The 15,880-nt window shown below is 39.7% G+C and overlaps 2 protein-coding genes across 3 annotated transcripts in view; both read left to right on the top strand.

Annotated features, from left to right (window-relative positions):
* LOC121393759 (E3 SUMO-protein ligase ZNF451-like) overlaps positions 1–15,880 on the top strand; it is a 28,772-nt gene that overhangs the window by 2,777 nt on the left and 10,115 nt on the right. The gene's annotated exons all lie outside the window — the stretch shown is intronic.
* LOC121393760 (myb/SANT-like DNA-binding domain-containing protein 4) lies at positions 49–9,645 on the top strand. Its single transcript, XM_041563172.1, has 5 exons — positions 49–545; positions 1,436–1,596; positions 1,753–1,849; positions 8,079–8,160; positions 8,574–9,645. The coding sequence occupies exons 1-5, from the start codon at positions 189–191 to the stop codon at positions 9,191–9,193; spliced, it is 1,317 nt and encodes a 438-aa protein (XP_041419106.1). The 5' UTR covers positions 49–188; the 3' UTR covers positions 9,194–9,645.

Genomic DNA, 15,880 nt, shown 5'->3' with positions numbered 1-15,880 from the left:
ATTCTTTTAATGTGTGTCTTGGTGGAAATGGGTCAGTTGTTTATTTCAACAAATTTATGTTTTAGAAACAGCCGCGAAAATTCAATATGCAATTCGCATATTACGTGATGACGTCATTCGCATTACGAGTCATGTGATTATTTATGGCGCGAAATATTTTAAGCGAATTCGCTGCCGTTTAACACAAAATGGCTATGGCTGAAGAACAGGTGTCCATGACTGAATCTGAATGGAAACAACTGTTATTATTGTTACCTGTACTTAGGGCAAATGCACATGCTGTTGTCCCAAATGATCAGCCTGTACAAAGTAATCTTAATATGGAGAGTGTCGAATTAGACAAAAATGTGGTGCCTTCATGCTCTAAAGGTACTCATGAAGCATTTAAGAAGGTTAAATCGAAGTCCTGTTCTAAGGTCCTGTCTGAAAATGAAACATCTGATAATGACGAACAATGTGAAATGGATGACTGTTTTCCAAAACAGAAAAATAGAAAAAGAATGGCAAAATTTACCAATAATGAACTAGAAGTCTTAATAAGAGAGGTAAGTTATAGCACAACTGCAGCATAATTCTAGTGATGCTTTGCAGATGCAAAAATTATGTAGTTACTCTAGGCCAAGGAACACTTACATATTTAACAGTTGGTCTACAAGAGTAGACGTTTAAAACATAAAATAATTGCGGTTGTGGAGTCAACTTGTTTTGAAGGTGTTGTTCTTTTATATATTAGTATAAAGTTCTAATTAGCATAATATATTTGTATCCGTAGTGTGTAAAATTAAGCAACATGTGTGGAAGCGTTTTAAGAGTTTTAAGAAATAGTAAAAATGACACTCCAAAACACTTCTAATTTCAAATCCCTTTATGAACATTGCAGAGATGCAAACGGACTTGGATTAACAGATGGATGCGCTGCAATGTTTTTAAAGGGATTTTTTTCAACTGTTTAAATGCTTTCACACATGTTGCTTAATTTTACATATTAAGTATACAAAATAATTATAAGGGAAGCAGGACAACTACCAATCTTAAACGCTTACTTTAACTTACTTCCTGTAATTATGATCACTTGGTAAACTCAGAAAGAAATCAGATAGTGGCCTTTTGTGGAACTACAACTAGACACCATGGGTGCAATACCTAATTTTTTTTATACCCTTTGTTTATAGGGGGTTGTATTCAACGAAAAGCATATCTAATAAGGTGGCATGCAACAAAAAATGTTGTTGTGACATTGGCTCTTACATCTTTTAGTTTCCTTGTTTCAAGTAAAATTGGGGTTGTATAAAACTATCTGAATTTATACAAACTGTATTAGTGTTACAGGGTTTAGCATGTATATGTGAATGCAAAAATTGTACATCAATATCCTAATTGCATTACATATTTTTTTTGATTCAATGTAAAAATGTGAACTTTTTTGTTTTTTTAGATTACAGAAAACTATGAATTGCTGTACGGGTCTATATCTGGGAAAATATCGACTCAAAGGAAAAACCAAATCTGGGAAGGAATTAAAAATAAAGTTTGTGCAGTAGGAGTTGGCCAGAGAACAGTAGTCCATCTCAAGAAACGATGGCTAGATATTAGACGGTATGTAAAGCAACCAATATTCTCCATTTCTAGTCTACAATGTGATTAGTTACTAATATTATGTTTTCTTGTAGGTCTGTAAATACTATAAATGTTAAAAATGAACTTGCAGAGAGAACCAGCCAGTTAATAATATCTATGTCTGTTTTGTATTAGGCGCACAAAGGACAAATTAAGTGTTTTAGAAAAGAGCAGACGAAAAACTGGAGGAGGTGATGGAGAAAGTAAACAACTCAGTCAATTTGAGAGCCAAGTAATGTCTGGTTTTAGTATTTCTGGGATTATGAAATAAAATAATATTTTGGCATAAATTGTCTGTACATGTTTTAAAAGATCAATCTAAATGGTAAACTATAATGTTTGTCTTAATATTTTGGCCATTGAAAGATAAAAACATTTCTCTGTTGTCTCAAGGGGGACACAGGGACTATGGGGTTAAGCTCCACCCTCCAGGAGGCAGGACACTTATTCAAATGAAAAAAGGGGTGTGCCAGTACTGTGGCTTAACCCCAGGCTAGAGCCAATGTATTCAGTTTTTAAGTGTCCTGCTTACTAGGAGGATGGACAACCTGCAAGCTCCAAGTTTTCAAGCTTCAAGTAGACAGGGGTGCTACCACAATCAGGGTTACCTGTATCTGTTGTGTACACCCCCTCCGTGGGAGGCCCACTGGAGTCATTCCCTGGCCCATAGGCTATAACAGACTCGGTTAGGCATGCCTGCACTCCTTGAGGGGGAGCAGAGGGCCTTACAGTGTGGCTGCATGTGAGTATAAAGGCTACTTTTACCTCACGCTGTGGTTGCTCTCCCCCCCTACCCAATCTATTTCTGCTCTGGCTGTTGTGCTGCATGTGGGGAAGGTTTATCTTCTAGGAACACGCTGCTCCAGGGGTACTGTTTAGGCGTCTCCTTACTGTTGGCGCCATTAGCGCTTCAGCGCGCTTCCCCTGGAACGCATGGGTGAGGAGGGGGCGGAACCGCGTTCCAAGCCTCTCTCTCATGCCGCATCTCGCGCCCTTTCCATTGCGGCGGCCATTTTGCGCTCCTCAACACGCTTCTCTCCTTCCCTTTAGTAACTATTGAGCGCATCCTTCTCTCTAGTGCCTCTACAGAGTCCGTTTTTGCAGCGCATTGCCCTTGCAGCAGCCTATACTTTTGGGGACAAAGCCAGTGCACACAGCCAGTTATTCAGCAGGTACCACAGACACTGCTTATGGCAGAAGGTAAGTCTGGGGGACTATTCCCCAGGGCGGGGGGGGGCAGAGCACCAGCAACAGCAGGACAAATCACCTATTTTGCCTGCAAGAATTGCCAATCCAAAATCCCAGGGGGACAGGGGGAACCCCTTTGCAGATCTTGCTCCAAGGGAGCTTCTGTTGTACCTGGTTCAGGGGGCTCTCACCTCCCTCACACAGAACTATCGGGCCCCCCATCAGGAGACGACACTCCTCAAGACAACGCAGCCGGGCCATCTTCAGAACCCCCTGCTCCTCTGTGGGCTCTGCAACTCTCACAGTCTCTGGCCTCCCTGCAAAATCTACCTGCCCTCGCAGATAATTTGGGTAAAGCTTTGACCAGACTGGGGCATAAGTCCAGCGGAAAACGCAAGAGACCAGAGCCTTCCAGACCACGCACAGGGACCCACTCTCCCTCTGATGGTTCAACTGTGGGAGGGGATTCCTCCCATTCAGAGGGCGAACTTCTCCCCTCAGAGGTGTCGTCGGAGGATGAAGAGGAACTTGAGGATGAGGCTAAAGGCCACGATGTCCAACACGATATCGAACATATCATCAAAGGTGTTACTGAGGTGTTAAAAGTTTCTCAGTCAAAGGAACAGGCGCAAACTTCCAGCTTGTTCAAAAGACAACACAAATCCTCGGTTTGTTTCCCATCTCACGATCAGCTCTTAGCTATCATACAAGAAGAGTGGAATTTTCCGGAACGAAAATTTCAAGCCACTCGTAAATTCTCCAAATCCTATCCCTTCTCCAAGGAATTGGTGGACAAATGGTCTATGCCCCCTACAGTCGATGCCCCTGTCTCTCGTTTGTCAAAATCAACTACACTTCCTGTGACAGACGCGGCTGCATTCAAAGACTCATCCGACAGACGTCTTGAAGGTTTTCTCAAAGCCGTTTACTCGTCAGCAGGTTCTACCCTGCGTCCAGTTCTAGCGTCGGCCTGGGTAGCCAGGGCGATTCAAGCATGGGCTGACTCCCTCCTTACGGATATTCAGGAGGGTGTTCCTAGAGTAGACCTCGTCTCATCTGTTCAATCCATAGCTGAGGCATCGGCCTATCTGTCCGAAACCACACTGGACACCGCGCAGATCACAGCACGGACTTCAGCTCTATCAGTAGCCGCTAGGCGAACCCTCTGGCTGAAGAATTGGTCTGCTGACCTCAGTTCTAAGAAGTCCCTAACTTCTATACCCTTTAAGGGACAGAGACTATTCGGTGAGGAACTCGAGAAAATTATTTCCCAAGCCACTGGGGGAAAGAGCACATTCCTCCCACAAGCTAAAGCTAGATCTACTCAGTCCTTTCGTCAAAGAAAATTTTTTCGAGGCCAATCTGCTCGATCTTCACGAAGATACAGTCCGCCTCGACGCTCCAATTTTCGAGCCAAACCTTCTGACAAGGGACGCCCAAATTGGAAGAATTCAAAATTCCAGAACAAATCTTCCTCCGACAAGCCCGTATCAGGCTGACGGGCCACCCCCTCCGGAATCGCAGCAATCCATAGGGGGAAGACTTCTGCAATTCCGGGAGGTGTGGAGTCGACACTCCTCAGACGCCTGGGTCAACGAGATCATCACAGAGGGTTATCATCTCGACTTTTCGTCCCTTCCCCCAAGAAAATTCCTCATGTCCAGAATTCCAACCAGTCCCACCAAGGCCCAGGCCTTTCTGGATTGCATCAACAAGATGGAGCAAAGTGGGGTGATCGTCCCGGTACCCCCATCAGAGACCTTCTCCGGTTTCTACTCCAACCTCTTCCTTGTTCCCAAGAAGGACGGATCATTCAGGCCAGTTCTGGACCTGAAATTCCTCAACAAGTACATCCGCTCAGTTCGCTTCAAAATGGAAACCCTGCGATCAGTCATTCGGGGCATGGAGTCGAGGGAATTTCTGATGTCTCTAGACATCAAGGATGCTTACCTTCACGTCCCCATTTGGCCTCCTCATCATCGGTTCCTGAGATTTGCCTTCAAGAATCGTCACTTCCAGTTTGTGGCTCTCCCCTTCGGTCTCACATCAGCCCCCAGGGTGTTCACCAAACTCATGGCGGTGACGGCTGCGGCATTGCGGCTTCAGGGGATTTCGGTGACCCCTTATCTGGACGATCTGCTCCTCAAGGCCAGCACAGCAGAGAGGAGCGAAGAGGATCTCCGTCGAGCGATTGTCCTTCTACAAGAATTCGGTTGGACGATCAACTGGAAGAAATCCAACCTTGTTCCCAGTCATCAGATGACCTTCCTGGGTCTCGAGTTCAATACTCTGACACAACGGGTCTTTCTCCCACTCGACAAACAGGAGAAGATACGTTCTCTTTCCAAACTTCTTCTGCACTCTCAGTCTCCTACTGTTCATCTGGCCATGAAAGTCCTGGGATCCATGGTGTCCACCATAGAGGCGGTACCCTTTGCTCAACTTCACCTACGCCCCCTTCAAGCCAACATTCTAGCTGCCTGGAAGGGCGGATCTCTCCTTCAGAAGATGACTCTCCTACCCTCCACCAAGCTGTCTCTTCAGTGGTGGCTCAAGCCGAGCAATCTTTCCAGGGGTCAATCCTGGGCCACACCGGATTGGACGGTTCTCACGACCGACGCCAGTCTCCTGGGGTGGGGAGCAACATTCAACTCCCTGTCCGCACAAGGTCTGTGGTCTCCCGCGGAGTCCAAACTCTCTATCAACATCCTAGAACTCCGCGCCGTAAAGTTGGCGCTCCTTCACTGGTCCTCTCTTCTCCAGGCCAAAGCGATAAGAGTCCAAAGCGACAACTCCACCACAGTCGCATACATAAACCGTCAGGGAGGAACCCGCAGCAGAGCAGCGCTAGCGGAAGTTCAGCAAATTCTAAGTTGGGCAGAATCCAATGCGGCAAGGCTGTCCGCCATTCACATCCCGGGAGTCGACAACACCAGGGCAGACTTCCTCAGCCGCAATCTCCTGGACCCAGGGGAATGGGAGCTTCACCCGGAAGCCTTTGCGGATCTCGTTCGTCGTTGGGGGCATCCGCAAATCGACCTGATGGCCTCCAGGAACAACCGCAAAGTCAACACTTTCTTCGCCCGCTCCCGGGATCCTCTCGCTGCAGGAGTCGACGCCATGACACAACGTTGGCTGTTCGACCTGGCCTACATCTTCCCGCCTCTTCCCATGTTACCGCGGGTGCTAAAGAAGATCAAGCGGTCCCCTGTCACAGTCATTGTCATAGCTCCATTCTGGCCCAGAAGAACGTGGTTCTCGGATCTCCGGGACATGTCCATAGCACCGCCCGTTCGCTTAGCCCTCAGGCACGATCTGCTCCGCCAGGGTCCCATCTCCCACCACAACCCGGGCCTCTTCGTTTTGACGGGTTGGCTATTGAGGCGGCCATCTGGCAACGACAGGGAATAGCGGAGGATGTCATTGCTACTATGCTGCAATCACGCAAGCCCACTTCGTCTAAAGCTTATCACAGAGTTTGGCGCAACTATTGGAATTGGTGCAACGACACCGCCATTCCCATCTCCAGCCCCTTTTCCTTCACGGACTGTAACATCCCTAGAGTGCTGTCTTTTCTCCAACGGGGTCTGCAGTTGGGCCTGAAGCTCAGTTCCTTGAAAGTTCAAGTTTCTGCTCTATCTGTCTTGTTCCAACACCGTTTGGCTCTGGATGATTCCGTCCGCACTTTTCTGCAGGGTGTAGCACACATCAGTCCTCCATTCCGTCCACCAGTCCCCGGCTGGGACCTGAATACTGTTTTGGATGCTCTCTTGGATCCCCCCTTCGAACCTCTCGGGACTGTCTCTGAACAATGGCTTACCTGGAAAGTTGTCTTCCTCGTGGCAATATCATCAACTCGGAGAGTGTCTGAACTCGGTGCCTTATCCTGCGATCCTGCCTTCCTCGTCTTCCACAAAGACAAAGCGGTGCTCCGCACCTTACCGTCCTTTCTGCCTAAGGTGGTTTCATCCTTCCACATAAATCAGGAGATCGTTCTACCCTCACTCTGCCCGGATGCCAAGAACGACAAGGAACGCAGACTTCATGGTCTGGACGTTGTCCGGGCTCTTCGCTGGTATATTCAGAGATCCAAGGATTTTCGACTGTCTCAAAATCTTTTCGTACTGCCCTCTGGGGCCCGCCGCGGTCTGGCAGCATCCAAGACCTCCATTGCTCGATGGTTACGGGAGACCATTCGTCAGGCTTACCTAGCCAAAGGTAAATCTCCGCCGGAGGGCGTCCGAGCCCATTCCACGAGGTCGGTGGGAGCCTCCTGGGCTTGGCGCAACTCGGCTTCTTTGGACCAGATCTGCAGAGCGGCTACCTGGTCCTCCGTTCACACCTTCACAAAATTTTACAAAATTGACACGTTTTCCTCTGCGGAAGCCGCTTTTGGCCGCAAGGTGTTGCACTCTGTGGTGCAATAATGTGTCTTTTCTCTCGCTCCCACCCTGCTGTTCTGGGACTGCTTTGTTAGGTCCCCATAGTCCCTGTGTCCCCCTTGAGACAACAGAGAAAACAGGATTTTTGATACTCACCGTTAAATCTGTTTCTCTGTGGTCGATAGGGGGACACAGGGCTTCCCGCCCTATGCGAGTTTGACCATGTTGGTCTGTGTGGAATTTCTTCCTGAGTTATCTGTTCTGCCGTTAATATATTTTTATGAGCATTACTTATGTTCTTTGGTTAGCAGGTCTTTGGTACCAACTGAATACATTGGCTCTAGCCTGGGGTTAAGCCACAGTACTGGCACGCCCCTTTTTTCATTTGAATAAGTGTCCTGCCTCCTGGAGGGTGGAGCTTAACCCCATAGTCCCTGTGTCCCCCTATCGACCACAGAGAAACAGATTTAACGGTGAGTATCAAAAATCCTGTTTTATAGTGGGAATTCAAAGTAGGGGCAGGAAACACAATTACAATGAGGTCAAAATATGGCCTGTTTTAGTAAATTAACGGCTATTCATGTTGTACTTGGCTGAACACATTGCCAGTTTGGGTGTACCATAAAAATTTATGTATGTAAAATAAAAAAAGTATATTTAGGTTTATATAAAGATATCATCTATGTTGACATAGAATTATTAATATTTTTAAACTAATATTTATATTTGAAATTCCTTTTCCTTGTGCTGATTTCTTATACATTAAATGAAAGCACTAGTCTACTAACTTTAGCCTCTGATTACTTTAATATTGTGGTAAAGTTAGACCAAATAATACTTTAAGTCTTCATTTATACAATCATTATAAATAATTTTTTGTATGTCTACTAGGTTCAAGAAACAATCCCGGACATTTTAGTGAAGGGTGATTCAATTTTGGATAGTAGTGATCCCAAGTCAGTTGCTACATATGGTAAATATTGTTTATAATATATATATAAACAAATTAACGAGCCTATGAGTGGAATTATTTTGTAAATATCAGTAGAGATTAGTAAATCGTTTTTCAGTAAAACTCTTTTTAAGTCCATGGAAGTTTGTGACCATAATGTCAGGTGTAGGGAAAAACATGTTCACCTCTGCCTGCAGTGATACAGCTTATCTGGCCATCATTCAAAATGTATATTGTATGACAGGAAATAGGCACCTGCCATTCAATGGGTAGATGTCATGTGTGCATATTCTTACTGCTACTTACCCACGTTTATTTTTTGCACAAAAACCTGTAATAAGTTAATAAAGGAAATGTGTTTGTTTTTGTAAACAACATACTTACCTTATCAACTATATTATCAAAACTAACTTTGTTCCTTTAATCTTTGACAGCTGTTGTAGACAATTTTTTGCCACATAAAGACACCATTGAAATTTGTGAAAGTGAAGAAGAAATAAACAGAAGCAACACAGCATTGCCAATAAAAGAAGTCAGCAAAGATACTAAGGCTGCCATGGGGAAAAAAATGTTTGAAATGTGCCTTGAAACTTCAAAAATTCAGGAAAAAATCGGTGAAAAGCAGGAGGAAATGCTAACTCTTATGAGAGAACAAACTAAGGCAATTCTTGATCAAAATTGTATTTTAAAAAACTTTTCAGAGAGTGTCTGTAGAATAGAGAGTGCTTTTTTTGATTTTTTAAAAATGGAACGACATTTGGTGCTTGCAGTGGAGAATGAAGAGGGCTCTATTAGCAGTCTTGCAGACGATAGTATCGATTTACAAAAGGATCCTTTTTTGTGTCCTGTAATTCCAGAAACTAATGTTCAATCAAGTAATGTTGTTACAAACGAGAACATGACTACTACAAAGTTGTCTGTTGACAATGTGCCTGATGTTGATGTACTATTTTTGGATAAGAATAAGCCGTTAAGACGATCACTCCGTCAAGTAAAAGGAAATAAAGAATTACTTGATTGCTCTAGTAGAAAAAATAAAAAAAATAAAAAATAAAGTATTTATATTTAGTCCAATAGTGTACAGGCCTTCTTAATAGACAAAGGTCCTTCAAGTATATCCCCTCCTAATTAATACCAACATGTAAAAGTACACAGTTGTACCCCAGTAAACACTCAAATGGACTATTTTTTGTTCTATATATTTAGTTTAGTTGTATGTGTCCAAAATAGCAAGCTTTGTTTTATTCTAATAAAGTTTACTTTAGAAATAGTAATTACCAAAGTAAATATAAACTGGTTGAAAACATGATTTTTTTTGGTTAAATTACTTTATGTCTAACCAATTTTATTATCAAACTTGTCTGAATGGTTACACATTTTTATTTGTTTGTTGAAAACAAATACTTTTAAAAAATGTATCTTCTAGCTAAGTTACAGAAATTATATAGGCCATTCTTGATTTTCTTGGATGGGTATGAAAAAAAAAGCAATCAGACCATTTTTTGTTACTTTCTAAAATCACCATTTATTTTTGAACTACATTTTCAAATAAATGTTACTTTGTTTAAAAAAAGTGTCATTGTAATTATTATCGACAATTGCTGTGCGTTTTGTGGTAATATGTTTGTTATGCTAAGAATTAAGGAATAAAATTGAGTGAAGGGTGATTTGAAATGTTAGGTCTCAAAATCTTACTATACTCGTTAGTAAACTCCAATTTTTTAATGTGACGTCAAAAATCTATTTATCAGTTTTGCAAACAATAATTCATGATAAGTTTAGAAAACAACACACTTCCCATTTTGAACAAAGTATTTCTTTTAATACATAGTAAGCAAGTGATCAGTTAAATCCACATTAATTGAAAAATGTGTAAACAAAGCAATAGAAACAATTATGTAGTCATTAATATGCACATGATAGAATATTCAAAGTGTAATGGCAACAATTGAAAGAATTATCTACGTTATATATTAAACACACCTGCTGAAGTATGTGTTTGCTTGTGGTATTATGGTATACCTTCTAAAAAAATAGCCCATTGATTTCCACTGTTAAAATAGTCATAATTAAAAGTGCATGGTAAAAAAAAGTTTTTATTTATGTAACTAAATAGTAAGCAAAATTTTCTTTACCTAAGAAATATTAAGTGCTATGAGTGTAGGCTGTGGAAGACATTATAAAGATTTTTCCTAATTACGTTTTTCTAAACAAATTCTAATGGTTTCAAGTCTATTTTCAATTATATATAGAGAAGGTTACTTACCCTATTGCACTTTGTTGGTTGTTGTTTTTATCAGTTTTCACTAGTCACCTATTGCTTTAACATGTGTATTTGTTGTAAAATTAAAAAAAACCACAGGCAAGGTTGCAATCTATGCAATGTATTTTTTAAAGAAAAAATAAAACATTATGTGCAACACTGTCACTTGAATGCTCGCTATAAGAAAATTAACTTAAACGAATTGTTCCGTGTCAAACTAAAAACTAGGTAAATAAATTGGCTGTGCAGAAGTAAAAATTTAATGTATAAAGGCTGCAGTAACTGGATGTGTAACATAATAGGCAGAACACTACTTCCTGCTTTTCAGCTCTCTTGGTTAGAAGTAAAAGGTTAACCTGGTCACCAGGAATTAACGAATCAAATACTTGAGGTGGGGCACATGGGTCATAACTGTTGCTTATGAATTTGAGCAGCGTGCTAGGGATTAATTGCAAACTCACTGAACATTTATGTCCCACGTGACCCCCTTCAAGTTACTGACTTATAGAGCTGAAAAGCAGGAAGTAGTATTCTGGCTATTATGTAAGATATTCATTCACTCCAGCCTTTATACATATTTTTTTAGCTTACTAAACATAATAGATACATTTGTATTTTTTTTGCACAGACAATCAATTTACAGTTTGTATTTTCACATTGAACTGTTTTTTGAAGGCCCTTGTCACACATATTTGCTGTGATGTCCGCAGGCTGTGGTTTTACCACGATTAACTGAATGACAACTACACCCTTCCCTAGTCTGTGTACAATAGCTGCACTGAACATTTGAGCTTGTTTGCAAATTTTTATGTCGTTCAACCTAGCTACAAATCCTTCATGACAAATCAACATGTGGATGGGGAAAGGCACAAATGGTGAGATTTTAAGGTACAATTACTAGTTCAACTTACATATTCTTAATAATAATGTATCAATAGTGCAAATAGTGCTGTACTTTCTAAATGTTCAGATACATATTAAACAATTTAAATACAAAGAAATTTTTTAGTTGTACAAATTGGCATAGACATTATGATGACAATATAGAAAATAAACCTTTTCAATTTAAAACGTGCCATGTTATGCCTTAATGCAACCTTTTCAGATGATGCCAGTATTTACCCATGGCACAGATAAGCTTTTGAATCTTATTAAGGTACATTACACATGTTGAACGATGACATTTTTGCACAATCAAATTTCTGTGTTTTGATGGTGTACAAGATTTACGCTTCATCACCTTAATGGAATTAAGTAGTTCTCCAGCTTTTGCTTGAGAAGAGGAGGTAGAAGGTGCATCAGACTTGTCTATTCGGCAATAAAAAAAATTATTGTTAGAATAATTTTAATACAACACTACATTTTTTTTTTTTACATTTACATTTAAATTTAATTTACTATTTAAAGTTTAATGACTGATTGCAGTTCAAGTGGGCGCTGTTGCAGAAGCACAAAATGAAGACACAGTTCTTCATTCGTGCAGTTATGGTTGCCACCTCATTGCTTCAAACTCAACACATATTGAATCAACAGCTTGGATGGATAATTACCAAATCATTTACATGCATTCGGTACACTAAACATAATTATGTGCATCCATGCATTATGTATGTACATTATTTAGTAATTTGCCATGCAGGTTGTGGCTTGCATTTATGTTTTGTTTCGAAGAGTTTGAACGACATGCTAAACGCTAATACATTTCTATACTACACTTGTTATGAGAATCATATGCTCAATACATGAAATATTTCTAAAAGTGATTAGGTCATGAAACTGTTAACCTGCTATCTGTATCTCGGAACCATATGTTTCTTAGATAATAGTTTTTAACATAAACATATATTGTTCAAAACTATATTCACAAAGTAAAATAGATAAGATATCCTAAATGTAGCTACATACAATACACACATGAACTTCGACCTCTTAAATCTAAAATTTAAAATATACAGAAAACATCTACAGAATGTTTAAGGTCAATATTCCCTTAGAAATTTAATATTAAGGCTCAATGAAACAGCCGTGGCAATAACTCATCTATCCAGGGGCGTGACCTTTCTAAAAAAGACCGCCAACTGTTGTTTATAAATTTTAAGTAAAAATTGTATTGGTTGGCATTGGTTATATCCTATGTGAATATTTGTCCCACAATTAATGCCACTGCTTGATGGCTCGTGATTTAAACTTACGTTCAACAGAAGTTTTTTTGGAGACTTTTGTTTTCAATACATTAGTATACAAAGAAGTGCTTCTTTTTTTCGCTTTTTCTTTTTTCTCCAGACCGATCTCCAGTTCATTGAAGGTAGAATCTTGCACTAAACAATAGATATCCCAATAAAAGCATAACAGATAAGAATAAAATTGTTACTATTGTCCAAAATTTCACCTACCTTCAGAATTTAGACTTTGACGGTCAGTAGTTGAGACTTGTTTTTTAAGAGGTAGTTTTTTATAACATTTTCCTGTTTGGGACAAATAAATTTAATTAACGAGTCAGTTTATCACATTGTAAATGTGTACATTTTACAGTTGCGTTTAGATAAAATAAAACTTTTTCTAAAGAAAAATGGCCGTTGTGTAACTGTTGTTGGTAATTAATTTATCATTTAACCAGAGATGGCTGTCCCCATTTAATATATATACTGTATGTATTTAAAAATATTTATAACAATATATACTCCTTGTAGTTTCATACGTTGGAAATGTTGCACTATACTTCCCTAATAGTATAAACGTAAGTGTATATAGTGACATCTATAATATTGTTATGCTACTTCATGAGTAAATTGATACATAATAACATTATTGCGTTTTATGATATAATAGAACCATAGTTATCAATCATTCCCCACCCCAAAAAAATAACATGCATCACATAATATGCAATTTACTTGACTTTAGCTAAAAAGCAATACTGAAATGATACTTATACATTTTTTCCCCTAATAGTTTATAAAACACTACTAATAATGTATTCTACGTATTTGTGGAACATATTTTCATATCAACCGAGCATTAGTATTAACATTTTGAATATTAATATTACTTACCTTGGAAAATAATGTTAATGTATTCATCATACACTGGAAATCCACGTCTTTTAACATCAGACAGCTTTTTCTGAAGTTGGAGCACTGTTCTTTGTATTCCAAATTTTGCATACATTAGCTTGGATACTTTTTCCATGATTTCTTTTTTGCGACGTGTCTTGACACTGGAATCCCCTTCTGTGCTTTTATATTTAAACTGAGCAAGATGTTTCAGCATAAACATCACTTCAGCATGGGAGAAGCGAATAGCTCTGTCTAATGCATCCGCCATGTTGCCTCTACGCATATGTTGTAACAAGCGGAAATGAAGGAACCGGAAATACGTCATTGCGAAAATAACTGCGCAATGGAACGGTTGTGTTCGCATTGCGAATCTAAAATACCCAAGCGGTTGTGTTTGTAATAAAATTAATTACAGAACAGTCATTTATATATGTGCCTACTGAGACATATGGGATTTGTTTGTATAATAATTATTTGATGGGTTGGAAATCTGCTCAAATATAGTGCGAATACTTAGTTGCAAAGTAAAGACCGCCTATGTTTCGCAAACTGCTCTGCGCATGCGCGGGGGTTTTTTTTAACCTCTTCAATAACCTGTGCGCATGCGCACTCGCACGGTGACAAGCTATTTTTATTTGTGCGAATATTTTTCTCTGAATTTTCACGCACAGCGAAATGTCACTCACTCCACAGCTGCAGATTTTATTAGCTTTTCAGCAACATTCTAATGAGGAAAAGGAACAAAATGTGATTCGCAGACCCAGACTATTTAACAAAAGAACAATTTTGGACAACTTAACAAATGAGGAAATCAAACTACGCTACCGGTTTGGAAGAGCTGCCATTCTAGATTTACATTCAAAGTTGAAACCATACTTAGATCCACAAACTAAACGCAACCATGCAATTTCTGGAATTGGGAAGCTTTTAGCTACTTTACATTTTCTGGCCTCTGGATCCTTCCAGACAACTGTCTCTGCAGTATCAGGTTGTAGCCAGCCTACTTTTTCCAAAATTTTAAACCAAGTATTAGCAGGGATAACTAGTTTGGCACCACAGCTTCTTCACTACAACATGAGCACCAATAACTTATGTCGAATTAAGGAAGACTTTTATGCAATGGCTCATATGCCAAATGTTATTGGGGCTATAGACTGCACACACATTGCATTGATACCACCTTCTGATAAAGAAAGACTGTATTATAATCGGAAAGGCTTTCACTCTGTTAATGTGCAGGTACAGTATTTTAGAAGTAAATGTGGTTGTTTTCTTCCATGTTCAAAGTTGTACTCATATGTTGTAAATGTTTCTCCTAGGTGGTTTGTGATGCACATACCAAAATTCTTGATGTAGTTGCCAAATATCCAGGTTCAAGACATGATTCTTTCATATTTGGAAACTCACACTTACATGACAGACTTTGTCAAGGACAAGCACAAGAAGGATGGCTACTTGGTAAGATACAGTTTAAGGCATTTATTTGTGTTCACCATAATACAACATTTAAATAAGTTAATTTTATTTAAAAATTATTATTGTGACACTTTTTTAATTATATGTATGTATTTATTTTTTAATATTATTATATAACTTTCATAGACAACACAAAATACATTTTATGCTATGACCACATTAAAGAAAACAAGATGCCATTACAACATTATATATTTGTCCAAATTGTGTACAAACATTATTCATGATTGATTACATTTTGCTTTCTATTGTTAATTATGAATTTTTTTCTTCCTTAAGGGGACAATGGTTATGAAATAAAACCATGGCTTATAACACCACTGTTAAATGCAGAGACGCGAGCAGAACAACGCTTTAATAAAAGCCACAAAACAACAAGATGCATAATAGAGAGAACATTTGGGATTTTAAAAAGCAGATTCCGTTGTCTTGACAAAACTGGCGGTGCACTGTTTTATCGGCCTGAAAAAGTGTGTCTAATCATCTTTTGCTGCTGTATATTACATAATTTTGCACTTGTACATAATGAGAATATTGACGGTTTAGAGGATCTCAGTCAAGTGGAAGACATAGATCAGTTCCATCCTGAAGATACTCCTGAAGGTGTGCTAGTACGTCAACAGATTATAGACAATTTTTTTTAACTGCTAAAACTGGCCCCAGCATTGTTTAAACCTCAATTGCACACTACTGTCTGTAATGTAGTACCTTTTTTCACACATGTAATTCCCCCTGCATTTTTCACACTAGTGACACCTCTATTGTTCAAGCCCTGTATTGTTGACAACTGTGACCCAGACTTAAAAAGACTACATTGTTCACCTGCTCACGCTCATACAATCTGCTGAAAGGGCACCAGCACTGTGTCAACTGTATGTAGTACAGTGGTCATGATAGCTATCCCTGTCTCCTAACGTAGTATAGCTTCCCTATGCTTCCTGAGTAT

The sequence above is a fragment of the Xenopus laevis genome, chromosome 5L, assembly GCF_017654675.1.
Source record: "Xenopus laevis strain J_2021 chromosome 5L, Xenopus_laevis_v10.1, whole genome shotgun sequence".
In the NCBI taxonomy this organism is placed as follows: domain Eukaryota; kingdom Metazoa; phylum Chordata; class Amphibia; order Anura; family Pipidae; genus Xenopus; species Xenopus laevis.
Note: the sequence above shows the minus strand (reverse complement) of the source record. Positions and strands in the feature narration are given on the sequence as shown.

What these genes read in the sequence shown, in the direction of transcription:
- LOC121393760 (XM_041563172.1), top strand. Translation starts at nt 189, where the DNA reads ATGGCTATGGCTGAAGAACAGGTGTCCATGACTGAATCTGAATGGAAA. An exon ending in TAGAAGTCTTAATAAGAGAG is followed by an intron (nt 546 to 1,435) that starts GTAAGTTATAGC and finishes TTGTTTTTTTAG; the next exon opens with ATTACAGAAAACTATGAATT. An exon ending in TCAGTCAATTTGAGAGCCAA is followed by an intron (nt 1,850 to 8,078) that starts GTAATGTCTGGT and finishes TATGTCTACTAG; the next exon opens with GTTCAAGAAACAATCCCGGA.